Here is a 27,113-nt window from a genome sequence, read left to right as displayed (position 1 = left end):
GATTTCAAAAACATCTCAGTGGCTTCATAGCAAAAGTTTTGGCAACAGAAATATGTAAATCCCTTTCCTCTCCAAGTAACAGGTGTTCCATATGTAATTGCTTCAAGAAAATCCATCCTGTCCCTCCTTTTAAGTCTGATTCCTGCGTGACTTCTATCAGTTGCTGTCCCCAAGAACTAATATTTTTCCTGTGTTGTAAAAATATTTTTCTTTCGGCTCCTGTTTATACTTCCTAACCTTTCCGGTCCAAATTTCCCATTTGGATGTGTGTGTTTGGCACCTGTCCAAGTCAGTGGGAGTCCTGCATGGACACATGAGTGCAGAATTCAGCATTGAGAGATTTTGTCCAAAATTAAACCATACTACTGAGCATCGTTGTGGATATATTTATCCTGGGGAGCAGACATGCAGTATGTGTTGACATTAACTGCAGTTAGAAGTTTGAGCTGCCCTAACAGATTTTAATTCCATTGCTAGGACTTCCTGTCTTTTACAGTCTCTGTTTCCTATTCATCTCAAGGAGAAATAATTAATTTGTCTTTTAGTCATCTATGATATCCTACCGTCATGTAGAAAATAACTTTCCAGTGATTGCAATTACCTTCCTTTGGTTAATTTCCTTTATGATCAGCTGACACATCTTTTCAGTCCTTATTTTTTTTTTAATTGTTTTCATCTAGTAAAAAGTTTTGCAGTCTGTCATTCTTTGTTATTTATACACTATTCTAACTTGGCTTTCTACTACAAATTAGCTGAAAAGGTTGCTGTGCCCTTCTTTCATTTTCATTTTGTTCTTTTTTTTCTTCTCTAGATCACAAAGTCCACCAGGGAAGGATCTATACAGGAACGTCTCTTGCCACAACCAGAGTTGTCGGATGGAATTCCTAAGGTCAGCCTCCGATTAACTGACAGTAGTGCATGTTTGGAGGAAATGGATTTACCAGATGAAATCTCTTTCATTAACAGTGCTGCATTCTTCTCCAGGTTAGTGCTCCTTTCTTTTCATAAAATACATCTGTGGATGTGTTTATATTCGGAGTATTACTATATGGCCAGGACAGAAAGCAGGTGTGTAGCTTTGTATCAGTATTGTAAATGCTGCTGATGCTCAGATTTTAATCTTAAACCAGCCAGTTCCTTTTACATTAAATAGGGCCTGCATCATGTTACCATCTGCATGGAATAAAACATTATGCTACATGCCTAACTAAGCAAGAGGACCATAATTCATCCAGATTCCCAAATGCCCTGATGCTCTTTGAAATGCAGTTTAAGACATCCATGATTTAAGACTAATGTATTTCTAAGATACTAATTGGGAACTATGGAAAATACTCAAATATACTCTTAATAAGAGGATACATACCTAAGCCATTTTTATGATGTCTTCAATTTTATGTTTCATAGGCATGTGGGGGCAATTTTTAAGCACTCCTGTTGTGAGCCAGTGAAGAGGGGAAAAGGGTAGCTTAAAAATACTTTTAAAAAATAAAATTTCTCAGCCATACTGTAATAAAAGGGCATCAATTCAATTTTGCTTTTTTCACAGTTTATTAAGCTAAGTTTAATATTGAAATAAATTTCACTAACTGGTAGAACTTAATCCCATATTGCTTTCTGTATATACCATTACCTGGCAATCCAGCTCTTTTCTTCATTTATACACATGTTCATGCACACATGTGCCCACTCTTATGGAACACTTGCACATAGGGCTGAATTATTAAAAACGTGCATGGTCCAAATGGAGTACTGTGTGCAAACAGATATTCAGATGCATATATAAAAAGAACACACAAGTTTGTTCCCCATAAAAATTTGCATGCATATAAACCTGGCCTGTTTTGTAAAGGAATGTGGTTGAGAAAGCTGTTAAACATTTGAAACTGTGTTGAGAAATGTAGATGTGTTCAGTTATTCCAGAAACACACAAACTGAAGGAAGGTTGCTCTTGCCGCAGGCTTCCTATGTGACTTTAGTCTTGTGACTTAATCTTTCTGTGTCTGAGATTCTCTGTTTGTAAAATGGGATAATAATACTTACTTGGCTTATACGAAGGTTTTGAAGCTAAATTCATTAAAGTTTTTAAAGTCACCCTTGAATGGAAGGAAGTACAAAATATTAAAATAATTTAAAAAATGATCAGTATGGTGCAGTGGTTTCTGAGGCTGCTGTGTCAATGTGAGCACACTAAAGATGTGTGTATATGTACATTTATATATTACATCTGTATGTGCACGTGCGCACACAGGATGGACGATGCGCTGGGAATGAATGAGTTGTGTAGTGCGGTGGTTCTCAACCGGGAGTACCCGTACCCATAGGGTACGCAGAGGTCTTCCGGGGGTACATCAACTCATCTAGATATTTGCCTAGGTTTACAACAGGCGACATAAAAAACACTAGCGAAGTCACTACAAACAGATATTCAGATGCACATGTACAAACTAATATTTCACACAGTGACTTGTTTATACTGCTCTATATTACTGTACATTGAAATGTAAGTACAATATTTATAGAAAAGTACAACCCCTGCCAATGAGTTCCACGGATTGACTGTGCATTGTGTGAAGAAGAACTTCCTTACATTTGTTTTAAACATGCTGCCTATTAATTTAATTGGGTGACCCCTGGTTCTTGTGTTAAAATAACACGTCCTTATTCACTTTCTCTCCATACCATTCACGCTTTTATAGACCTCAATCATGTCCCCCCTCAGTCATCTCTTTTCCAAGCTGAACGGTCCCAGTCTTTTTAATCTCCCCTCATACGGAAGCTGTTCCACACCCCTAGTCATTTTTGTTGACCTTCTCTGTACTTTTTTCATTTGTAATATACTTTCTTTGAGATGGGGCGACCAGAACTGCACACAGTCTTCAAGGTATAGATATACCATGGATTTACATAGAAGCAATATGATTTTTGTCTCTTATTATCTGTCCCTTTCCTAAAGGTTCCTAATATTGTTAGTTTTTCTGACTGTCACTGCACCTTGAGCAGATGTTTTCAGAGAACTATCCTCCATGACTGTAAGATCTTTCTTGAATGGTAACTTAGACCCCTTCATTTTGTATGTATAGTTGGGATTATGTTTTCCTATGTGCATTACTTTGAATTTATCAACATTGAATTTCTTCTGCCATTTTGGTGCCCAGTCACCCAGCTTTGTGAGATCCCTTTGGAGTTCTTCTCAGTCTGCTTTGGATTTAACTATCTTGAGTAATTTAGTATTTTCTGCACATGTTGCCACCTCACTGTTCACCCTCTTTTTCCAAATCATTTATGCATATTTTGCACGGCACAGATCTCACTGTTTACCTCTCTCCTTTGTTTCCTATATTTCAACCAGTTACTGATCCACGAGAGTACCCTCTCTTATCCCATGGCTGCTTACTTTGCTTAAGAGCATTTGGTGTTGGACCTTTTTCAAAGACTTTCTGAAAGTCCAAATACACTGAATCCGCTGGATTATCCTTGTCCACATGCTTCCTGACTCTCTCAAAGAATTCTAATAGATTGGTGAGGCATGATTTCCCTTTACAAATTTAACTATGCAAAGTATTGTTTGCAGTCAAGGTGTATTGCAGTGCATAAAATATGTATTTTATCCTTTCTGAAGTCCCTGCCCTGCACCATGTTGACTGTTGATATAGAGAACAATTTTATGTTGAGGTTGAAGTATTTCTGTACGTATAAAAAGATAATTTTGTCTTTCAAAATAGGTGGAGTACTGTTTGTACCAGCAATCTGTGCCAGGTACCTAATATATATGTTCTCTCAAGAATTACATCATCTTTAAAACTATGTGCTAAGGGCAGACTGCTTTGCATACAGTAGCAGAAAAACACAACTTTAAGTCAGGCCCTGTGGAAGAAGGGGTAAAGTGAATAAGCATGCGCGCACACACATTTTCCCAGGACTTCTCCCATTTTGAAAGTGCGTGGGTATAAATGGCTGTCAGAGCTCTACCAGCTAGAAAAGAGGAACATGCATAAGGCTCTGATCCAGCAAAGCACGTGCTTAACTTTAAGCACTGGTCCCATTGACTTCACTGGGATTAATTGTGCACTTAAAGTTTTGCGTGGCTTAAGTGCTTTGGATTGAGGTTCAAATGGATTTTTTGTTTCAGGAACAGGGTTTGTGAAGCTTATTCAGTCACAAAGGAGGAAAGGCCTCCTTCTGCCAAAGTCTCTAATGTACAAGTTTGAAGCTACGTGTGCCCAAATATAACAGTAACAGAAAGCGTAAGGCTTTCTACAGCCCAAAGGTAAGAGTGAAAAATGCTTCCCACAGCCAAGCCCAAGGTGGGAGTGTGTTGTGCTGAGCAGAAGTCCTTTCCGGATGCTGTTTATATTTCTGTAGAGTACCAGATGTTTGCTACCTATAGACTTGTTAGCATCTACCATCATGAATCCCCTGCCAATTAATAAGGCTTTGCTGCATATCGCTCATAGCCATTGCATATTGGGCTGCATCCATTCTTGATCCTGGCAGCATTTTCAAGGACATCTGCCTGTACTGGGAGATTAATACCCTCCTTGCTAGTCACAGCCATTACACACAGACTTACCTGGCTAAGAAGTGTTTTTCCAGGTAGCTGCCTTATCACCAATTTACATATTCAGGTGGTGGGGGAAAAAATCTGCAGGGAAATTTGAAGGAAAAATTACATGCAGATTCCAGGACCTGAAACCTTAGAGCAAGCAGCCAGTCTGAAGTCACTTGGGGATCATAAAGTGTACACCAGCTTGTGGAGTGCTTTTCATCCATTCTCACCTTGTGTCATAGATCATAAACTCTTGTTTATGGCTGCAGTCTTAGCTGCCGTGGGATTTGCCAGCAGAACTACCTTGTAGTAGCTTTCCAACCTTTGAATGTTTTCAAAGGAAAGCTTGTTTACGTCAGCGTTTCTTTCACAAAGTAACTTATATTGCCTCTTGTCCTAATTCCTACCTCGTACTGGCTCATGTGTCGTTAAAACAAGGTGTGGGTTTGTGTACATAGCTACACCCTGTTCTTAAGGATGATGTTTGTGTGTTCAAACCGTAAACTGCTGAGGTGTCACTACGTATATCTGTACGCTTTAAAATATGTACATAATATAAACACTTGCCTTTTCTTTTGCTCACTTGTGACTTTCTTTTTAGCAACTTTCCTTTAAAAGCAACACAAGCAAAAACTTGTCATTGTTCTGTGGTATGTGATGTGATAAGAACTTGATTACATAGTGCTGAGAGAACAAATCAAGCAGATCTGTTTTTTTAGTTTATCTGGGCATTATATTTGGTACATATTTATTACCCAAACTAACAACTTCCCTTATCACACAAGAGCTTCTATAACAGGTTTGCATAAGGGATCAGAGCCAAACAACAATGCCTGCCCTGTGAGCTCTCCTGAATCTTAGAGAAAACTGCTGATTTCTCAACAATGGAGCAAAGATTTAGGGTGAGGTTGATTATAGAGAGTGGTAAGTTCTTTGGGTCAAGGAATATCTTCCTATATGTCTGCATAGTGTCTAGCATCTTTGTGGGGCTGTAGTAATATCCTTAATAAATAATGGCTCAGTGAGGCACTATTTTTCATTTAATCGAGATTTGTTTTCTCTGTGTCTGCCTCTCTCTGTGCTTTAGGCTCTGTTGAGTTAGTTTTTCCAAGCTGACTCACTTAATCTTGAGAGTACATTTCTCTCTACCCTCATATGCAATCAGTTCCCTTCTTTCTTGCATTGTGAGATGCTGGCAGTATGAACTGTTACATAAGGAGTTTTCAAGAAATACATTCTCCCAAGGCACAAGCAACAAAGACTTTTGCGATTTCTGTTTTTGTTCAGCTTAGGTGATTGTGATCTAGTAGCTGGTTGTGGTCTGAACTTTCACTTTGTTGTCCCTTGGCCATCTATAATCAGGTCACATTGTCAATTAAAATAACATGTGAACACATTATTTCTCCTCCAGTAATTCACCTGGTTTGATTGCGAAAAAAAAATAAAAAATTCAGATGCCCCCCTCTTCATCAGCCCAGGAGAGGTAAATTGCTACCTCTTTGGGCTTAGAGTCTGTATGCTAGAATCAAAACACCTTATTATCAATCCATGTGAGCATTGGCACCTTCTTGTTTCTAGCAATCATGTTTTTGTCTCTTTGCCTAGAATTTCTCTGGTGACACAGTGGTGGCTGGAGAGCTGAAGAGCATTCTAAATCTTGTGGTCTGAACAGTGCATCGTAAGTAGAGGTTCAACCAGTGGAAACAGCAAGAGTTCTTGATGGGACAAAGAACTAACAGCTTACATGTGAGAGAGAGGTCTATCACTAGCTGTACGTGTGAGACTGCATTTGATTGACTCATCTTTTTAGTGGCTGATCTGGAAAAAAGATACTTCTTTCATTTTGTGTGCAAAGGGACTTTCTTTCCTATGTGTGGAAACTATTCTGGGGACTCAAGGACTATAAGGGTATGTCTACACTGCAGTTAGACACTGGCTGACCTGTGCCAGCTGACTCGGGCTGGGGCTGCGAGGCTGTTTAATTGCAGTGTAGACTTCCAGGCTCAGACTGAAGCCTGGGCCCTCGGACCCTGTGAGGTCCCATAGCTCAGGCTATAGCCCAAGTCGATGCTGCAATGAAATAGTCCTGCAGCTTCAGACACAGTAGCCCAAGTCGGCTGTCACATGCCAGCTGCGGCTTGTTGTTTGCAGTGTACATGTAGCCTCAGTGGCCCCAACGAGCACGTCATTCTAAGAATGATTCTTTATCCCAGTTGAGGCATAAAGAGAAATCTGAAATGAAACTTTTTCCAGAGTTCAGGCTTTTCCTCACTGAATGGGAGGATTGTTCAATACTTCCTGCTTTTCCCTGGTGGAGAAAGACTTTTCTTCTCATGAGGCCAGTGAGAACTCCTTACTCTGGTGCCTGGGGAGTCAGATGGAGTAGTCATGCTACATTTCGCCTTAAGCGAATTGGACTGCACTCCTCCTTGAAGAGTTTGGAGGCCTTTTCAAGCAGGAGATGTCAATGGGCTCTTGCACAGAAGAACAGGCAGTACTCAAATGGCTGATGAAGTTTCAGCCTATCCTTGAAAAGTCAGTTGATTTTTAACCCTGACACCTAGATGTACATCTCTGCACATCCCCGCAGTTCATTATAAACAGATAAAATTGATAGTTCAGAGCACTGACCATTTAATGTTTAATACTCGAGAATCAGTGGATCCTTTTCTCTTTTATTCTTGGTGTTTTCCCTCATGTGCCGGTTGCATTGTTCAGCGCTGAAGATCAGTGTAGCAGGCAGGGCTGGCTCCAGGCACCAGCTTTGCAAGCAGGTGCTTTGGGCGGCATTCAGAATGGGGCGGCAGTCCGTGTCCCGCGGCGGCAATTTGGTGGCAGCTCTGCAGCTCCTCCCACCATGGCGGCTTTTGAGCAGCAGCTCCGCCGCTCTTCTGGGCGCGGTGACTGCTTGGGGCGGCAAAATTGGTAGGGCAGTTGCAGGATTCCTTTTCAGACATGAATACACCAGGTATTTTTGCATTTGAAGTTTTGTGATTTTTCTTCCTGTTGTGCTTTCCAGAGAGCATCTTCCCTGGCCGTCTCCAGGAAAAACTAGTATAAAAGGTCCCAGTTCTGAATCAGAATCATGTATTTACTTGTGCACTTTCCCCAGTTCAGCTGCAAGAAATGTGGTGTGGAATGTTGTGTGCAGTGTAGTGTTTGCTGAAGGAGTTCAGCTATGATTTCCCATGACAAAGAGATATTTTTAATCAAGGTAGTCAGCTGGATGTCTAGTGAAGAGAGGGGTTACAAGGGTAGGCTTGTCACTTGGTGCTCCTGTCATTTTGCTTGTACACCGGACTCTCGCTAGAATGCGCGTCTATATAACGCGAATTCGGATATAACACGGTCGCAGCTATCGATCCCAAATTTAAGTACTGTACAGTACAATTTTTTTGAGTATAGACACGATAAATCAACCGCTGAGCGCTCTCCTGTCGACTCTAGTACTCCACCAGAACGAGAAGCACAAGCACAATCGATGGGAAAGCATCAGCTATTCACGCTTGATCAAGGTGTTATCGCCATTTTTAAGCAGCACTATTGATGGACGTTGATACGACAAATGATAGAAAGCGAGTTGTCTGTCACCGATTTTCTGAAGAAGTTGACTATAAAAGATTTCTTTTACATTGGCGGCGATTCCTGGAATTTATTATGCGCTGAAACGATAAACCGCTGTTGGATGGTGGGATATGAGAGTCGTTTGGCCACCCGCTCCTGGAAGAAAATGAAGTAAGCAGATCACAGTCTGATGAGGAATTCGACTTCGAGGGATTTACAGGCAGTACGACCAAACAACATTCCAGAAGCTGAAGAACTGGCCTTCGCCATGGAAGAAGAAGAGGAAGATGAAGTGGACGTCGTTCCAACGTCAGCTGCAACCGTAGCCGGCTTAGAGACTGCTTTGAGATGGTGTGAGACGCAAGATGTTGAGCCTATAAAAATTATGCAGCTACGTAGCCTTTTGCAGTTTGCTAAGCCGAAGCAGCACAGCAGCAAGAAGCAAAAGCAACTCACCAACTGTTTTAAGAAAAACTAGACTAGTTTATTGTAATGTCTACTTTAAATCTCTAATAAAGCAACACTTCTTTTCTCGTTTGTTTCCTTCAAGTAGGAGTTTATTTTCTAAGGTTTTCTATACTTTATGGATGTGACATTTGCTGTATACAGTAATTTCATTTTAACACGGTCCCCGCTATAACGCAGTACTTGGGATGGATCCCAAATCCCACATTCCGGTCCGGTGTATCTGTAATCTGAGCATTTCAGTCCTGTAAAATCCTTCTCCTTCATGGCCTAAGGAAAAACAGATTTGTATTTGTATTTTTATTTTTTGTAAGTGATTTGGGTACTGAAAGGGTCTGCTTACCCAGAAATAGTGGAATCTGCACTTCGCTGCATTAGCAACCTGCCTCAAACTTGACTCAGAAGGAGCACTGGTTTAGGGGTCAAAAAGTAGTTTTGTCTCCATATCTGTTTGGTCCCTGGTCACTCTGCCAATTGTGGTAGCATGATTTGAGTGCTATGGTGCTGTGGATCACTGGGAAACTCCCAAATGTCCATCTGCTGTTAACGACTTTCAGTCATTAATGACTTGGCAGGAATCTGACTGGTGACCCACAGTCAAAAAGAAAAGGAGGACTTGTGGCACCTTAGAGACTAACAACTTTATTTGAGCCTAAGCTTTCGTGAGCTACAGACACGGCTGCTACTCCACAGTCAAAAGGTTCTGTTACCCCATTGCCAATTCACTGAGTCAGCCAGGCCTCTCATAAATTCTGTACTTCCTTATTTTATTTTACTCCCTCAGAATTTTAGGATCAAGTGGGGATGGATTCATAAAGCTGTGATTTGTAGTGAGTGAATGTTAAAATGATAAAATACATAGGTTAAGAAAAGAGTAGGGTACATACGGGTGCAGTGCTTAAATTATTCAGAAGTACAAAGGTTGGTTTGAAAGTAATACAATATACATAGTACATAATCAGCAATAACCCAAATAAGATTAATAAATGTAACAATACAATTTAGATATTAGCATCCAAGTATTTGGGTACATCACTCAGGGAAAAAGTTATACAGAGAGTTGGTTGTGGAAAGGAAATTGATGGCTGAGTGAAGATTGTCCCTCAGTAATTGAGAATTTACAAAATTGTATTTAGAAAATACAATCCGTCAGGGAAGTGTTTCAGTTATTTTCTCAACTGCACTTCTCACTGGCACTCCAGCTCATCTCTCCTAGTATTGCTGATGTCCGATGATGTGTTTTAGTTAAATTACTGTTAGAAATTACCCAAACATAATTTGATTATTATTGCTGTGCATAGCGCACCATTAGTTTTTGCAGCATTTTACAAACACAAACCAAAAGAAGTTCCCTGCTCCAAGATGCTTACAAGCTAGCAGACTTATTCTGAACCTTCTTACCATGAATTGTTTACCTTATTTTGAATTGTTGGTTTCATGAGACTCTGTGAAGGGATTGCAGAATATTTTTAGAGATGTAAAAAGAAAAGGAGTACTTGTGGCACCTTAGAGACTAACCAATTTATTTGAGCATAAGCTTTCGATGAATCCGATGAAGTGAGCTGTAGCTCATGAAAGCTTATGCTCAAATAAATTGATTAGTCTCTAAGGTGCCACAAATACTCCTTTTCTTTTTGCGAATACAGACTAACATGGCTGTTACTCTGAAACCTTTAGAGATGTAGTTGCCCCTCTGGGCAGCTCTGGCTTTTTAAAATTGTAATCAAGATTTTAAAAATGAGTGGCTCAAGTGTTCCTATCATTACTATGTCTAGACATTTATTACTGCACAGGCCTGGCATGTTGTCTGGTCATTTCAGGAATTAATAGTTGCAGTGGCCAGTAGCAGATGCGTAAGAGGAAGGTGTAAGAAATACTACAGTAAGCAGTTATAAAATAACAGGTCAGTAGGGAAAGTTTTCTCTTAAAGCCCTCATTAGTTTATGATCATCTTATGCCTTGAAGCATGAATGTTTATATCCCATCCAGACCACTTGGGGTTTGGTTTTGTTATTTTAATCCTTTCTATTGTAATTCTGGATGTTCTTGTTGTCTATGCAAATGGCCGGTCCTTTTCTGAATCCAGCTAAGCTCTTACCCTCAGTGGTATCTTGTTCACTCATAAATTGTTCAAAATGGCCACTTCAGAATCACAAGAGCATCTTCTGCCTCAGATTTCAGAGGCAAAGTGTTCTCTTTTTGCAATGCTCACAGCCTGCATCAGCCTGAGAGCTAAGGATCAAATGTGAATCCTAAACACTGGTCATAGCAGTGAATGGCACTGATTAATAGGCTGCTGAGCTGGCACCATTGTATTCAGCTGTGCAGGAAAGCAACGTTCATGTTCGTTAATGTGATAGGTCAGGTAAACTGTGGCTAGCGTGCAGCAGAAACAGCCCACAATTTTGGGTTCAGAGAGCTAAAGCAAACAGGATTCTTGCAGTGGGGGGTTGTCTACACTGCCCCTTACAGCGCTAAAACTTTCTTCGTCAGCTGTGCAGACATACCCTAAGTCACAGGGTTTCTCACAGCCTACATCTCCCCTCCTCCCAGCATTGGTCTGACTGCCAGTTCTGTCCAAATGCAGAGATCAAGTTACTATCTACAGCTCTCTCTTCTCATAGTGACAGGTTTCAGAGTAGCAGCCGTGTTAGTCTGTATCCGGAAAAAGAGCAGGAGTACTTATGGCACCTTAGAGACTAACAAATGTATTTGAGCATAAGCTTTCATGGGCTACAGCTCACTTCATCGGATGCATAGAATGGAACATAAAGAAAGAAGATAGAGATACAGACACACACACACACACACACACACACACACACACACACACACACACACACACACACACACACACACACACACACACACCATGAAAAGGTGGAAGTAGCCATATCAACTTTAAGAGGTTAATTAATTAAGATGAGCTATTATCATCAGGAAAAAAAAACTTTTGTAGTGATAATCAAGATGCCCCATTTAGACAGTTGACAAGAAGATGTGAGGATACTTAACATGGGGAAATAGATTCAATATGTGTAATAAGAAAAGGAGTACTTGTGGCACCTGAGAGACTAACAAATTTATTTGAGCATAAGCTTTCGTGAGCTATAGCTCACTTCATCGGATGCATTCAGTGGAAAATACAGTGGGGAGATTTATATACACAGAGAACATGAAACAATGGGTGTTACCATACACACTGTAACGAGAGTGATCACTTAAGTGAGCTATTACCAGCAGGAGAGTGGGGGGCGGGGGGGAGGAGGAATAAGCATGGGGAAATAGTTTTACTTTGTGTAATGACACATCCACTCCCAGTCTCTATTCAAGCCTAAGTTAATTGTATCCAGTTTGCAAATTAATTCCAATTCAGCAGTCTCTTGTTGGAGTCTGTTTTTGAAGTGTTTTTGTTGAAGTATTGCCACTTTTAGGTCTGTAATCGTGTGACCAGAGAGATTGAAGTGTTCTCCGACTGGTTTATGAATGTTATAATTCTTGATATCTGATTTGTGTCCATTTATTCTTTTACGTAGACACTGTCCAGTTTGGCCAATGTACATGGCAGAGGGGCATTGCTGGCACATGATGGCATATATCACATTGGTGGATGTGCAGGTGAACGAGCCTCTGATAGTGTGGCTGATGTGATTAGGCCCTATGATGGTGTCCCCTGAATAGATATATGGACACAGTTGGCATCGGGCTTTGTTGCAAGGATAGGTTCCTGGGTTAGTGTTTTTGTTGTGTGGTGTGTGGTTGCTCGTGAGTATTTGCTTCAGGTTGGGGGGCTGTCTGTAAGCGAGGACTGGCCTGTCTCCCAAGATCTGTGAGAGTGATGGGTCGTCCTTCAGGAAAGGTTCACATAGTGCCTTCCAGCTGAGCCTGAGCCCAGTCGTTTCCTCCCAACGCCCATCTCGTAAACCACTTGACTGTCTGGTAATTGCTTCAAAAAGAGCATTCCTTTGTAGTCTATCATTTGCTCTGGAAGAGGCGCGAACTCTGGAGGGTATTATACCACCTGTCACACAACCCATCATTGTCAGAGTTGGCTTCCATGAATCTGCTGCTTGCAGATTGAGAACAGTGGATTTTTGTGTGATTCTTCTAAAACTTCTTGTAAACAGTTGCAGCTTATCCCCTTCCATGCTGTCTATTCCAGAGTAAACAATGTGCTGTAAATACATAGAGCGACAGATTAGCTTTTAATCAATAAAAAAGACATTTTTGTATGATTGTCTTTTAATTCTAGATGGATATGAAGATTGACCTTTCAAAACTGCATGTTTTTGTCAGTGTTTGTCACATCAATTAAAAAAAACTGTTTGTAATTTTAACTGTTCGGGCTTGATTTTTAACAATTGGAGCTGCTGGGTGCAGAATAAAATCTGGCCATTAGAGTGGACTTGTTCCCTCTGAAATCAGGGCGAGTTTTAAAGTTGTCATTGCTAGGAGCAGAGTTAGGTGAGTAATGAGCACTTTCAAAAATCCCACCTGTCGCAGTTAATATTCAAAGTGTTTGTCATTGCAAAGGCAGGCAAAATCAGCTCATACTAGCCAATCAATGTGAATGAAGCATTGCACTCAGGAATGGCATCGCAGGGGCTGGCTGAGGCAGAATTATCCCGAGAGCTCTGACGGCGAGTTTACATTGCAATGCCTGAATGTATTTGCTTGGCCTTGCATCCTGCCAGCTCTAACTAGCAACCAGAGAATGGCTTTCTCATCATCATGGGCTCACCCTTATCTTACCTTTCCTCACTGTCTTTCGGAAAGCTGCTCTGTCTGTGGCACTATCATCACACAACCTCTGCATTCCCCAGCCACTTGGTAGTGGTCCCTTGTGCTCAAGAAGATTAAAAAATGGTTCCAGGCTCCAGGGCCTTATCTGCACTAGCATTTCACCCAGTGGTAAACCCTCCCCACACCGAGAGCATAATTGTTCATTATTTTCAAGCAAAATTGATGTTAAATCTGCTTAATGTTAAATATGCTCTTAGTCTGCATGAAAAAAGTCTGTTTTTTATCTTCGGTGCCACTGTGCTGGAGGAGTAGTTAGCTTTCGATCTAGAAGCGTCACACCTCTATGGGATCTTGTGTGTTATTTTATTTATTTGTATTACATGGAATATTTGTATTCCGTGCTACATGTAGCATGGAAAGACACCACTCAGGATTAGATTAATAGACTCATAGATTTTAAGGCCTGAAGGGACCATTATGACCTCCTGCTCTGACATAACAGGCCAAAGAACTTCACGCAATAACTTCTGCACCAAGACCTTCCCTCCTGAAACGGGTACCTAGATGCATAACTAGCCACCTGCACATGCATTTGCATGTACGATCACAATAAATGCTGCTACACACACACCTGTGAAGTCTCCTATCTTCCCTGTCAGGCTCCTGATTTCGGAAGCTCTCTCTTTAGCTCCTAATTAGGAGTCTGAGGGTATGTCTACACTACGAAATTAGGTCAAATTTATAGAAGTCGGTTTTGTAGAAAGCGTTTTTATACAGTCGATTGTGTGTGTCCCCACACAAATGCTCTAAGTGCATGTAATCGGCGGAGTGTGTCCACAGTACTGAGGCAACCGTTGACTTCCGGAGCGTTGCACTGTGGGTAGCTATCCCACAGTTCCTGCAGTCTCCGCCGCCCATTTGAATTCTGGGTAGAAATCCCAGTGCCTGATGGGGCTAAAACATTGTTGCGGGTGGTTCTGGGTACATATTGTCAGGCCCCCCTTCCCTCCCTCCTTCCGTGAAAGCAAGGGCAGACAATCGTTTTGCTCCTTTTTTCTTGAGTTACCTGTGCAGACACCATACCATGGGAAGCATGGAGCCCGCTCAGATAACCGTCACCGTATGTCTCCTGGGTGCTGGGAGACGTGGTACTGCATTGCTACACAGCAACAGTTTATTGCCTTTTGACAGCAGACAGTGCAGTATGACTGGTAGCCGTCGTCGACATAGTCCTGGGTGCTCTTTTAACCGACCTCGATGAGGTCAGGGGCACCTGGGCAAACATGGGAGTGACTCAGCCAGGTCATTTCCCTTTTAGTTTCGTCTCATGGCGATTGAGTCCTACCGGCAGTGCACTGTCTTTTAATCAGCAGCCAGCAGAAGACGATGGCCAGTAGTCATACTGCACCGTCTTCTGCCGAGCACCCAGGAGATGACAATGGCTAGCGGTCGTACTGCACAGTCTGCTGCCAGCAAGATGTATAAAGATAGATGAAGTGGCTCAAAACAAGAAATAGACCAGATTTGTTTTGTATTCATTTTCTCCTCCCTCCCTCTCTCCCTCCGTGAAATCAACGGCCTGCTAAACCCAGTTTTGAGTTCTATCCTTGAGGTTTTGAGTTCTATCCTTGAGGGGGCCATTCAGTTTCTCACAAAGCCACCCCCTTTGTTGATTTTAATGCCCTGTAAGCCAACCCTGTAAGCCATGTCGTCAGTCGCCCTTCCCTCTGTCAATGCAACGGCAGACAATCGTTCCGCGCCTTTTTTCTGTGCAGACACCATACCACGGCAAGCATGGAGCCTGCTCAGCTGACTTTGGCAATTAGGAGCACATTAAACACCACACGCATTATCCAGCAGTATATGCAGCACCAGAACCTGGCAAAGTGAAACTGGGTGAGTAGGCAACGTCAGCGCAGTGACGACAGTGATGAGGACATGGACACACAGACTTCTCTCAAAGCACGGGCCCTGGCAGTGTGGGCATCATGGTGCTAATGGGGCAGGTTCATGTGTGGAACGCCGATTCTGGGCGCGGGAAACAAGCACAGACTAGTGGGACCGCATAGTGTTGCAGGTCTGGGACGATTCCCAGTGGCTGCAAAACTTTCGCATGCGTAAGGACACTTTCATGGAACTTTGTGACTTGCTTTCCCCTGCCCTGGGGTGCAATAATACCAAGATGAGAGCAGCCCTCACAGTTGAGAAGTGAGTGGCAATAGCCCGTGGAAGCTTGCAAAGCCAGACAGCTACCGGTCAGTCGGGAATCAATTTGGAGTGGGCAAATCTACTGTGGGGGTTGCTGTGAGGCAAGTAGCCAATGCAGTCAAAGATCTGCTGATATCAAGGGTAGTGACCCTGGGAAATGTGCAGGTCATAGTGGATGGCTTTGCTGCAATGGGATTCCCTAACTGTGGTGGGGCCATAGACGGAACCCATATCCCTATCTTGGCACCGGAGCACCAAGCCGGCGAGTACATAAACCACAAGGGGTACTTTTCAATAGTGCTGCAAGCACTGGTGGATCACAAGGGACGTTTCACCAACATCAACGTGGGATGGCCGGGAAAGGTACATGACACTCGCATCTTCAGGAACTCTGGTCTGTTTCAAAAGCTGCAGGAAGGGACTTTATTCCCAGAACAGAAAATAACCGTTGGGGATGTTGAAATGCCTATAGTTATCCTTGGGGACCCAGCCTACCCCTTAATGCCATGGCTCATGAAGCCGTACACAGGCACCCTGGACAGTAGTCAGGAGCGGTTCAACTACAGGCTGAGCAAGTGCAGAATGGTGGTAGAATGTGCATTTGGATGTTTAAAAGCGCGCTGGCGCAGTTTACTGACCTCAGCAAAACCAATATTCCCACTGTTATTACTGCTTGCTGTGCACTCCACAATATCTATGAGAGTAAGGGGGAGACATTTGCGGCGGGGTGGGAGGTTGAGGCAAATCGCCTGGCTGCTAGTTATGCACAGCCAGACACCAGGGCAGTTAGAAGAGCACAGGAGGGTGCGGTGCGCATCAGAGAAGCTTTGAAAACCAGTTTCTTGACTGGCCAGGCTACAGTGTGAAAGTTCTGTTTGTTTCTCCTTAATGAAACCCCCTGCCCCTTGGTTCACTCTACTTCCCTGTAAGCTAACCACCCTCTCCTCCCCACTTCGATCACCGCTTGCAGAGGCAATAAAGTCATTGTTGCTTCACATTCATGCATTCTTTATTAATTCATCACACAAATAGGGGGATAACTACCAAGATAGCCCTGGAGGGGTGGTGGAGGAGGGAAGGACAAGGCCACACAGCACTTTAAAAGTTTAAAACTTTAAAACTTATTGGATGCTAGCCTTCTGTTGCTTGGGCAATCCTCTGGGGTGGAGTGGCTGGATGGCCAGAGGGCCCCCCACTGCATTCTTGGGCGTCTGGGTGAGGAGGCTATGGAACTTGGGGAGGAGGGCGGTTGGTTACACAGGGGCTGTAGCGGCGGTCTGTGCTCCTGCTGCCTTTCTTGCAGCTCAGCCATACGCTGGAGCATATTAGTTTGATCCTCCAGCAGCCTCAGCATTGAGTCCTGCCTCCTCTTATCACGCTGCCGCCACCTTTCAGCTTCAGCCCTCTCTTCAGCCCGCCACTTACTCTCTTCAGGCCGCCACTTCTCCTCCCGGTCATTTTGTGCTTTCCTGCACTCTGACATTGTCTGCCTGCACGCATTTGTCTGTGCTCTGTCAGTGTGGGAGGACAGCATGAGCTCAGAGAACATTTCATCGTGAGTGCATTTTTTTCGCCTTCTGATCTTCGCTAGCCTCTGGGAAGGAGAAGATCCTTGAAACACATGCAGCTGTTGGAGGAAAAAAAAAGGGACAGTGATATTTAAAAAGACACATTTTATAGAACAATGGGTACACTCTTTCACGGTAAACCTTGCTGTTAACATTACATACATAGTACATGTACTTTCGTTCCAAGGTCGCATTTTGCCTCCCCCCAGCGCGTGGCTAGCCCCTCTCCCCTCCCCGTGGCTACCAGTGGAGAACATTTCTTTTCAGCCACAGGCAAACAGCCCAGCAGGAACGGGCACCTCTGAATGTCCCTTTAAGAAAAGCACCCTATTTCAACCAGGTGACCATGAATGATATCTCACTCTCCTGAGGATAACACAGAGAGATAAAGAACGGATGTTGTTTGAACACCAGCAAACATACACTGCAATGCTTTGTTCTACAATGATTCCCGAGTACATGCTACTGGCCTGGAGTGGTGAAGTGTCCTACCATGGTGGATGGAATAAGGCTGCCCTCCCCAGAAACCTTTTGCAAAGGCTTTGGCAGTACATCCAGGAGAGCCGCGAATGCCAGGGCAAATGAATCATTAAACATGCTTGCTTTTAAACCATATATAGTATTTTAAAAGGTACATTCACCAGAGGTCCCTTCTCTGCCTGGCGGGTCCAGGAGGCAGCCTTTGGTGGGTTCGGGGGGTACTGGCTCCAGGTCCAGGGTGAGAAACAGTTCCTGGCTGTCGGGAAAACCGGTTTCTCCTCTTGCTTGCTGTGAGATATCTACAACCTCATCATCATCATCTTCCTCGTCCCCAAAACCTGCTTCCGTGTTGCCTCCATCTCCATTGAAGGAGTCAAACAACACGGCTGGGGTAGTGCTGGCTGAACCCCCTAAAATGGCATGCAGCTCATCATAGAAGCGGCGTGTTTGGGGCTCTGACCCGGAGCGGCCGTTCGCCTCTCTGGTTTTCTGGTAGTCTTGCTTCAGATCCTTAAGTTTCACGCGGCACTGCTTCGGGTCCCTGTTATGGCCTCTGTCCTTCATGCCCTGGGAGATTTTGACAAATGTTTTGGCATTTCGAAAACTGGAACGTAGTTCTGATAGCACGGATTCCTCTCCCCATACAGCAATCAGATCCTGTACCTCCCCGCTCGGTCCATGCTGGAGCTCCTTTGCAATTCTGGGACTCCATCATGGTCACCTCTGCTGATGAGCTCTGCATGGTCACCTGTAGCTTGTCATGCTAGCCAAACAGGAAACTGACATTCAAAAGTTCGCCGGCCTTTTCCTGTCTACCTGGCCAGTGCATCTGAGTTGAGAATGCTGTCCAGAGCGGTCACAATGGAGCACTCTGGAATAACTCATGGAGGCCAATACCATCTAATTGTGTCCACAGTACCCCAAATTCGACCCAGCAATGCCGATTTCAGCGCTAATCCCCTTGTCGGGGGTGGAGTAAGGAAATTGATTTTAAGAGCCCTTTAAGTCGAAAAAAAGGGCTTCGTCGTGTGGATTAAATTGATTTAACGCTGCTGAATTCGACCTCAACTCCTAGTGTAGACCAGGGCTGAATCTCTTGGGAAAACAAGGAGACTTAAACAGAAAGTGGAGGTGAGATGCTGTACTCTCAAATGCTTCTGCTTTCTGTCGTCTCAGCTTTAATCTAGGGACAGTGCAACCTCGTTGAGGCCAGAGAGACTAGAAGCATGTGGGCAGAGCATCTCGCCCCCACTTCTTTGCAGAGCACAGAGATTATGCATTGTATTGCAGGTAGTGTGTGTAGCTCCCCTTGTGTAGCAGGGAGGGGCTTTCACAGGTGAGAGCTGTGGTGAGAAGCGCAGGACCAGCCGTAGTGGCAGAGCAGGGGCTGGAATTGGCCTCGAGGATCCCATCTCTCACTGAGCTAGGCAGGTGAGTCTAAACTAGCACCCAGAGAGACAGTCCTCCCTGAACGAACCAGAAATCTCAGGGATATGGTTCCCCCCCAACCCCCACCCCGGATGTCTATGTTATTTGCTTGCCCTCTTTTGGTGGCTGCTGAAGTTTCTGACATGAGACACCCCCCACCCCCCCCCCCGGCCACCCATCAGGTGTCAGTGAACAATGGTTTAAAAGTCCTATTTCCAAGTGTTTAACTTAAGTTTGTATTTATCTTTCACTGTCTCTAGCTCACCTAAATGGCTAGTAACATTATTTTAACTGACTGCTGTGGTATTCCTGTTACTGTAGCAGAGCAACAGGTACTGTGGTGAGGGGGCAGGAGCAGAAAATGAAAACAGAAAGAAGCAAACCCAGAGCAGGCCAGTGGGGTCATGTGTATTCCTCAGATGTGTCAATTGAACCATTGCATCATTTGCATAAATTCTCCAGGTTTCAGCCTCACCAGGTACACACATACCAAACAGCTCTCAGAAACATAGTGCCTCACCAGGTACACACATACCAAACAGCTCTCAGAAACATCGTCCCGCCCAGGAGCAGCTCAGTGCAGTGAGAAGAAAAGAGGAGTCGGAGCTAAACTGCTGTTGCTGCCCTAAATCTGAGTCCTGCAGCCCCACCCCTTCCATCAGTGGTGCCTCCTTGCCCAGCTCCAGCCTGGAATGTGAAGAGCTGGTCCTGGGAGCAAGTCTGGAGCCCCACACTTCCTCCAGCACGGGCTAGGAACTCCTCACACATCCACCTGACCCTCATTAATCATCTGGAGAGAGAGCCTTCTATATTGTCACCAGCTACGGGAGACTACCAGTAGTCAGGGGAGAGCTGCTCACTTCTAGAACCAAAGGGACATATTCCCAACAGGATACTCGGCCACTTACCATCCAGCCTACCACCAGACACCCAATACATTCTTCTTCACCCCCCCACAACCAGTCACATCCCAGCCAGTTTCCACAGGATGATCATCATCGTTCACCACCCCTACTACAGTAAGAATTAATTGCCTGATGGGCTGACACCTTAAGAACTTCTGTGAGGTGTTTTAGGAAGTATAGTGGGTGGAGAGATAGGAGATCTGGAGCACGAGGGAAAAAGTGAGTGTTTTGTGAGTGGCCTGTGTGTCATGATTGTTGGAGTTATTTTGGGAATGGGAAACAGTGAAATGGATGCAGGGTTTTTTTGTTTGTTTTTTTTGGTGTGGGAAGAATTTTATGCAGAGAAATGGATCATCCCTGAACTTCAGTTTGTGAATGACAAAGACTGTGGTCCTGGTGAAAAATGAGGAGGACAGGTCAGTGATACAGCGCTGGGGGTTGAGGGGGAGCTGATAGGGAGGCTGCCAGTGGGTGTTCAGCACCCACCATTTTTTCCCTGTGGGTGCTCCAGCCCCAAGCACCCACGGAGTCGGCGTCTATTCATAGGGTCACTTCAGTCATAGACTCATAAATTTTGAAGGACCATTGTGATCATCTTGTCTGACCTCCCTGCATAAAACAGGCTTTAGGACTTCCATTAATTAATTCCTGCTTTGAGCCGAGTATCTGTGGTTAAACGAGCATATCTCTTAGTAAAACATCTAATTGTGATTTAAAATTTTCCAGCAAAAGAGAATCCACCATAACCCTTGGTAAGTTGTTTCAGTGGTTAATTACCCTCACTGTTAATTTTTAAAATCATATTTCTAATCTGAATTTGTCTAGCTCAGCTTCCAGCCATTAGATGTAGTTATACTTTTATCTGCTAGATTGAAGAGCCCTTTTTTATCAAATTTTTGTTCCCCATGTAGATACTAAAAGACTGTGTTCATCAGATCACTCCTTAACCTTCTCTTTGTTAAGCTAAATAGATGGAGCTCCTTGCGTCTTTTGCCAAAAGGCATGCGTTCCAATCCTTTAATCCTGGATGTGGACACCAGAACTTGACAGAATTTTCCAGTTGCAGTTGTATTGTGCCAAATACAGAGGTAATATAGCCTTCCTAGTCCTACTTATACCTCCAAGGATCACATTAGCCCATTTAGCCAATGTTGCACTGGGAGCTCATGTTCAGGTGGATTAGCCACCATGACCTCCACGTCTTTATCCGAGTCAGTGCTTCCCACAATAGAGTCCCCTATCCTGTAAATATGGCCTGCATTCTTTGTTTCTAGATGTGTGACTTTGTTTGGCTGTTCTGAAATGTGGTTGTGGAATCCCTGCCATTGCAGGTTAGACAAACATCTGTCAGGGATGGTCTGGGTTTATTTAATTCTGCCACAGCACAGGGGGATGGACTAGATGACCTCTTGAGGTCTCTTCCAGCCCTACATTTCTATGATTGTTTGCTTGCTTCCAGTTCACCAAGCGATCCAGATTGCTCTGTATCACTGACCTGTCCTCTTCATTTTTTACCACTACCACAGTCTTTGTCATTTGCAAACTTGATCAGTAATGTTTTCTTCCAGGTCATTGATAAAAATGTTTAAAATAGCGTAGGGCCAAGAACTAAGTCCTGCGAGGCCTGAGTATAAACACACCTGCTTGATGACAGTTCCCTGTTTACAGTTACGCTTTGAGATCTATCAGTTATTCATTCATCCTTTTGAAATAAAGTGAATCCCGTGTAATGTATATAGCTATTTTGGACAGGACTGTTTAAATGGGATATTCAGGCTGCTTTACGTGGACAATTAAGGGTTACGTTTTGAAAATGCACCTTCTATTTATATGCACACAGTGTTTTGATTATGCACAGGGACCATCTTACATAAGCAAAACTCTTTCCAATGGATTTTTCACATAGAAATGCTATCATTTACATGCACAAATTATATTACACCAAAAACTGCACCTATCCACCGTGTTCACAATTAGTATTGGGTTATTTTTTTTAAGTTGTTTAGATATTTTCTTTTCCTTGTAACATACATCAGACTTCCATCAGGCGTCTGATTAGGAGGTGCTTATATCACTGCTTCACATGTGATGTTTCCGACAAGGAGAAGCTACTACATAATTTACTAAATATTAAAGCAGTGTTTAAGAGGCACTGAACTGATCTTTAGCTTTAACTAAAAGTTTCATCAGAACAGTCAGGATCTTATTTTTTCAGTGGGTATCTTATGTGTGTATCACAGTGAAGGGAGGCACTGGATACATGCTATACTGCTTTTCAAGTGGCAGACACCGCCACAATCCTTATAAAGACAGGTTTCAGAGTAGCAGCCATGTTAGTCTGTGTCCGCAAAAAGAAAAGGAGTACTTGTGGCACCTTAGAGACTAACCAATTTATTTCAGCATAAGCTTTCGTGAGCTACAGCTCACTGCATCGGATGCATCCTTATAAAATCCATTAAGTAGATCAGTTATTTCCTCAACCTCCTACTTCTGTGCTGTTCACAGTTCCTGGTCTCTTGTCTCTTTTCATACTCTGGGGAAAATACTTACGATGCAGTAAAGTGTTTAAAGTAAGGAAAGAGGAGAAAGCAACAGTATAATAATGATTGCCATGATGCTTCCTGTCCAAATCCTTATGTTCAACCTCTAAATGTTGATTTTTGGGAAGCTGAGATTATTTGTGTGTTGTCTCAGCCGGTGTCTTTTTTTTTTTTTTTTTTTTTTTTTAAAGAAACCTTGATAGAAGATTATGAGTGCAAGTTGTTCAAATTTGGGTGCCGATATGGATTTACATGCCTAGTTTTAAGTAACCCAGTTGGAATATTTTGGCCTCAGACACTTTTACTTTTTTCACTCATTTTTTGTTATTTCTGCTAGCGCATACAATATGCTAAGAGCAGTATAGGTACAAAAGAAGGCCCTGTCCCTGCCCAAACTAGCTAATTTCTATAGTGCCTATACTCTTTCTATGCAAGCGCACACACCTTTGTGTATGAGAGTAGGGGTTGCATAATAACAATGCCTAGCTCTTACATCTTTTCAGCAGTCGTTCTCAAAGTGCTTACAAAGGAGGAGAGTATTATCCCCATTTTATAGATGAGAAACTGAGCTTTGGAGAGGTGACATGACTTGCCCAAGTTGATCCACCAGGCTAGCGGAAATAGCTAGCTGGAAATAGAACCCAAGTTCTCCCATGCCAAAGCTCTGTCCACTAGGCCATTTTGCCTCTCATGTAAGAATGATGGTTGATTCCACTCTGAGCCCTTCCTGATATATGGTAGGGATAAACCTTGAGCTGATGTTCTCTTGAGGTGGTGATGCCATTTCTCCCATGATAAGCACACAGCTGCTGAAATGTACTCCCACTGCAGGCAAATTAGTTTTTGCCAGCTTAAGCAATAGAAATTTGATAGAGAGATTAAAACATGCATAAGAGACTTTATTTCGTTTAGTCTTGGAAACAGATTTAACAAGTACAGACAACAATCAACAACAACAAAACTTGTGTGTTGCCCAAGTTTTACATGTGATAACTAGCCTCAATTGTGTGGGAGCATAATTTAAAAGTATGATTGGGAGACCGAAAAAAATCTCTGCTACATTTAAGATAGTGAAATGACTTCAAATTAAATATGCATTGTCCAATCTGCTATTACTATTACAGGTAGCTACTGTAAAAGGAGGGATATATATATATCCAATATGAAATATCAACAAGCAGAGGTTTTTGGTTTGTGACATAAAGTGTTTCTGGTCTGCATAGTGTATAGTGAGAAATGACTCGTGCTGAGAGATCAAGGATAAGGGAATTTTGCACTGGTGTAGCTACACAAATGTAGTAATGGGATAAAATCCCCAGTGATGCACTGCACCAGTGTCAATGCAGGTTTGCACTGGTGTGACTTACCCCAGTTTGAATAGCAGATAGTCCTAGCCATAGACATGGCTGACCTCAGTCCCATAGAGTACTTTTTTGACTCTTTTTCACATTTTCCAATGTCTACACCATTTGATTCTTAAAGCTGCCTTTACTCCAGAAATAATTAAAGCCTTGGGAAAACAGGGCTTCTAGCAAAAGGCCAACAGTTAGGTTTTTCCATCTTTGATCTCTCTGCGCTTAATGGGCATTAAAGTTTCATGCCAGCGAACGTGTGGGGAAACAGGAGCCATGATACCTTGCCGCAGACTTAGCATTTTAGAAATGTTAAAGATTCAGCTGAGGGAAGGGGTGCAGGAAGTGAAGGCCCCTTGAAGGGAAACACCATGGGGAAAAGGCACAAAGAGGGTGAAGCTGAGTTTGAAAGTGGTGGCTTTGTAGGGAGCATTAAGCATACTCGCCTGAGCCCTACAACTTATTTTAGAATAATGCCAGGAATGGTCCTTCTCTTCTGATGCAAATTTCCAAGTTAATCTTTTGGTAATTATCACCTCCCCTTTCATCTGAAAATTCTCTGCAATCAATAGACTTCGAGTTAAATGTGGGAGCTGATTTTTTTTTTTTTTAAAGCTGATTTAGCATCCTGTTGGCAATACAGTCGAACATCAGAGTTTTGAACACCTCGGGAACGGAGGTTGTTTGTGACTCTGAAAAAATGTTATGGGTGTTCTTTCAAAAGCTTACAGCTGAACATTGACTTTGGAACTTTGAAAGCTTTGAAACTTTACTATGCAGAAGAAAAATGCTGCTTTCCCTTTATGTATTTAGTAGTTTACATTTTTAACACAGTACTGTCCTGTATTTGCTTTTGTTTGTTTGTTTGTCTCTGCTGCTGCCTGATTGCCTACCTCCAGTTCCCAATGAGATGTGTCATTGACGGGTCAGTTCGTAACCCTGGTGTTTATAACTCTGAGGTTCTACTGTACCTGGATTTATAGAAACATCATATGGCAGTAATTGCTGTTTTATATGAAAAATAAAGCACTGCCTGATAAATATCAGGTGCATTTAATATCAAGTCAGGAAAGTATACTATGCAAGTTTCAGAGTAACAGCTGTGTTAGTCTGTATTCGCAAAAAGAAAAGGAGTACTTGTGGCACCTTAGAGACTAACCAATTTATTTGAGCATGAGCTTTCGTGAGCTACAGCTCACTTCATCGGATGCATACTGTGGAAACTGCAGAAGACATTATATACACAGACACCATGAAACAATACCTCCTCCCACCCCACTCTCCTGCTGGTAATAGCTTATCTAAAGTGATCATCAAGTTGGGCCGTTTCCAGCACAAATCCAGGTTCTCTCACCCCCTCACCTCCCTCCAAAAACCACACACACAAACTCACTCTCCTGCCAAAGAGAGTGAGTTTGTGTGTGTGGTTTTTGGAGGGGGGTGAGGGGGTGAGAGAACCTGGATTTGTGCTGGAAATGGCCCAACTTGATGATCACTTTAGATAAGCTATTACCAGCAGGAGAGTGAGGTGGGAGGAGGTATTGTTTCATGGTCTCTGTGTATATAATGTCTTCTGCAGTTTCCACAGTATGCATCCGATGAAGTGAGCTGTAGCTCATGAAAGCTCATGCTCAAATAAATTGGTTAGTCTCTAAGGTGCCACAAGTACTCCTTTTCTTTATACTATACAAGGTTTTTTAAGGTAAAGAGCAATTTTATATATAAGATTATGTAAATCTTCCTCTTATGTTGTGCTTGGTTTTAGATAAATAAAAACACATTTAATTTAACAGGAAACCATGGAGGTTTATGTGTTGCAAATAGTAGCTTACTTGAGAGAGAGGTCAATAATGACACCCAGGATCTGAAAGGGCAGAGAAGCCTGTATCAGCACTGCTGCTCTTTTTTTAAAAAACAGAACCACTTTATAATGTGCATGGGTGTGATTGTTATACCACAGAGCACTACATCTGAAACCATCTACAGAAGCATTGCTAATGATCTTTCAGTGAGCCTGTCAATAGTGGCAAGCATAAAACAAACAGCTTAACACACTAAAGCAGAGCCACTTCTCAGTTTATTAGCCTCCTTTATGTGTTTCCATGACACACACCCTGCTCCTGTGTGTCTGCAGGACTGTCCATTGTTTTTGTTCTGTTTTGTTTTTTCAATGCAAACTCTTCCTTCTCCTGCTGTGAGGGACCAGGAGGTGCAGATTTTAGGCATCCTTGTCTGATGTCTGGCAAACCTCTGCTAATCCCTGGGGGTCTTTTGGTTCTCAAAGGATCTGACTGCTCATGACTAATTCATATGATCTACATCCACATGGAAGCTTTAAACATGTAGTTAACAGAGTCTGGCCACAGCTTCCCCTGAGTCTGTGTCTGGCTTCTCTGGGCCTTAATGTCTCTTTAGGCCGATGCTGTCAATGTTGATATTAAATCAGGGTTACAAGATGGGGTTGGAACCACTGTGTTAGAACCAGCCCATAGATCACTAGAATTTTAGCTCCTAAATGGGAATGACCAAGGGCATTATCCAGAGCACTGTTTATCCCTTCCTTTAACCCCTATCCAACAAGCAAAATCGTTCATTTCCAAGGAGTAACTTTTGCTGCACAGTGGGGTTTTTTATATATTTATTTTAGATGTGGCAGCAAAGTCATTGCTCATTTCGTGGGAATTCTTGGCCAGTGGGTAACGCAGGGATGCCAGAAACTCTCTGCATGCCTGCCTCAGTGTCCCTCGAATGCAGGATCATGTTCCAAGTATCGGAGAATTTGTTTTCCAAGACACCAGTGTCCTAGAACAACTGGTTAGTGACCCGACGCATCCCAGCCTATTTCCCTCCCCACCCCACCCCCAGCTTTCCTCATCTTGGAACATGAAGATCGAGGGGTTGGGTTTTAGATTGCCATTGGCAGCAGCGCCAGAATATGTGGAGGCGGCAGATTTTGAGGGCATCAGAAGTAGGATTGCCAGGTGCCCAGTTTTCGACCAGAAAGTCCGGTCAAAGGGGGACTGTAAGGCGTCCGGTCAAAAGTACTGACCGGGCACCAAAAGTCCAGTTACCACTTGCAAGGGCACCGAAACAGGAGGATTGCTGCCTGCAAATGCCACCACCAGCCTGCCCCCTGCCAGCCTGATCTGGGGATTGGGAGGGGCCAGGGCAGGGGCCAGAGCGCTGCGGGGCGGGCACCGGGTAGTCAACCCCCGCCAGCCCCTCCTCAGCCAGGGCCACCTCCTACCTGCAACTCCTGATTAGGCAGGCAAGCAGGCTCTGGGTCAGCTCCAAGCCTGACTCTGCAGGCC

At 43.3% G+C, this 27,113-nt stretch overlaps 1 protein-coding gene across 6 annotated transcripts in view; it reads left to right on the top strand.

Annotated features, from left to right (window-relative positions):
* Window positions 1–27,113, top strand: part of FAM13A (family with sequence similarity 13 member A) — a 194,422-nt gene that overhangs the window by 83,282 nt on the left and 84,027 nt on the right. For all 6 annotated transcript variants that reach the window (XM_043545143.1, XM_037896862.2, XM_043545140.1 and 3 more), the window contains one exon: window positions 812–984. In XM_043545143.1, the coding sequence (XP_043401078.1) occupies window positions 812–984 (173 nt within the window). The remainder of the gene's footprint in view (window positions 1–811; window positions 985–27,113) is intronic.

This window comes from Chelonia mydas, chromosome 4 (assembly GCF_015237465.2).
Source record: "Chelonia mydas isolate rCheMyd1 chromosome 4, rCheMyd1.pri.v2, whole genome shotgun sequence".
NCBI classification, from domain to species: Eukaryota; Metazoa; Chordata; order Testudines; family Cheloniidae; genus Chelonia; species Chelonia mydas.
Note: the sequence above shows the minus strand (reverse complement) of the source record. Positions and strands in the feature narration are given on the sequence as shown.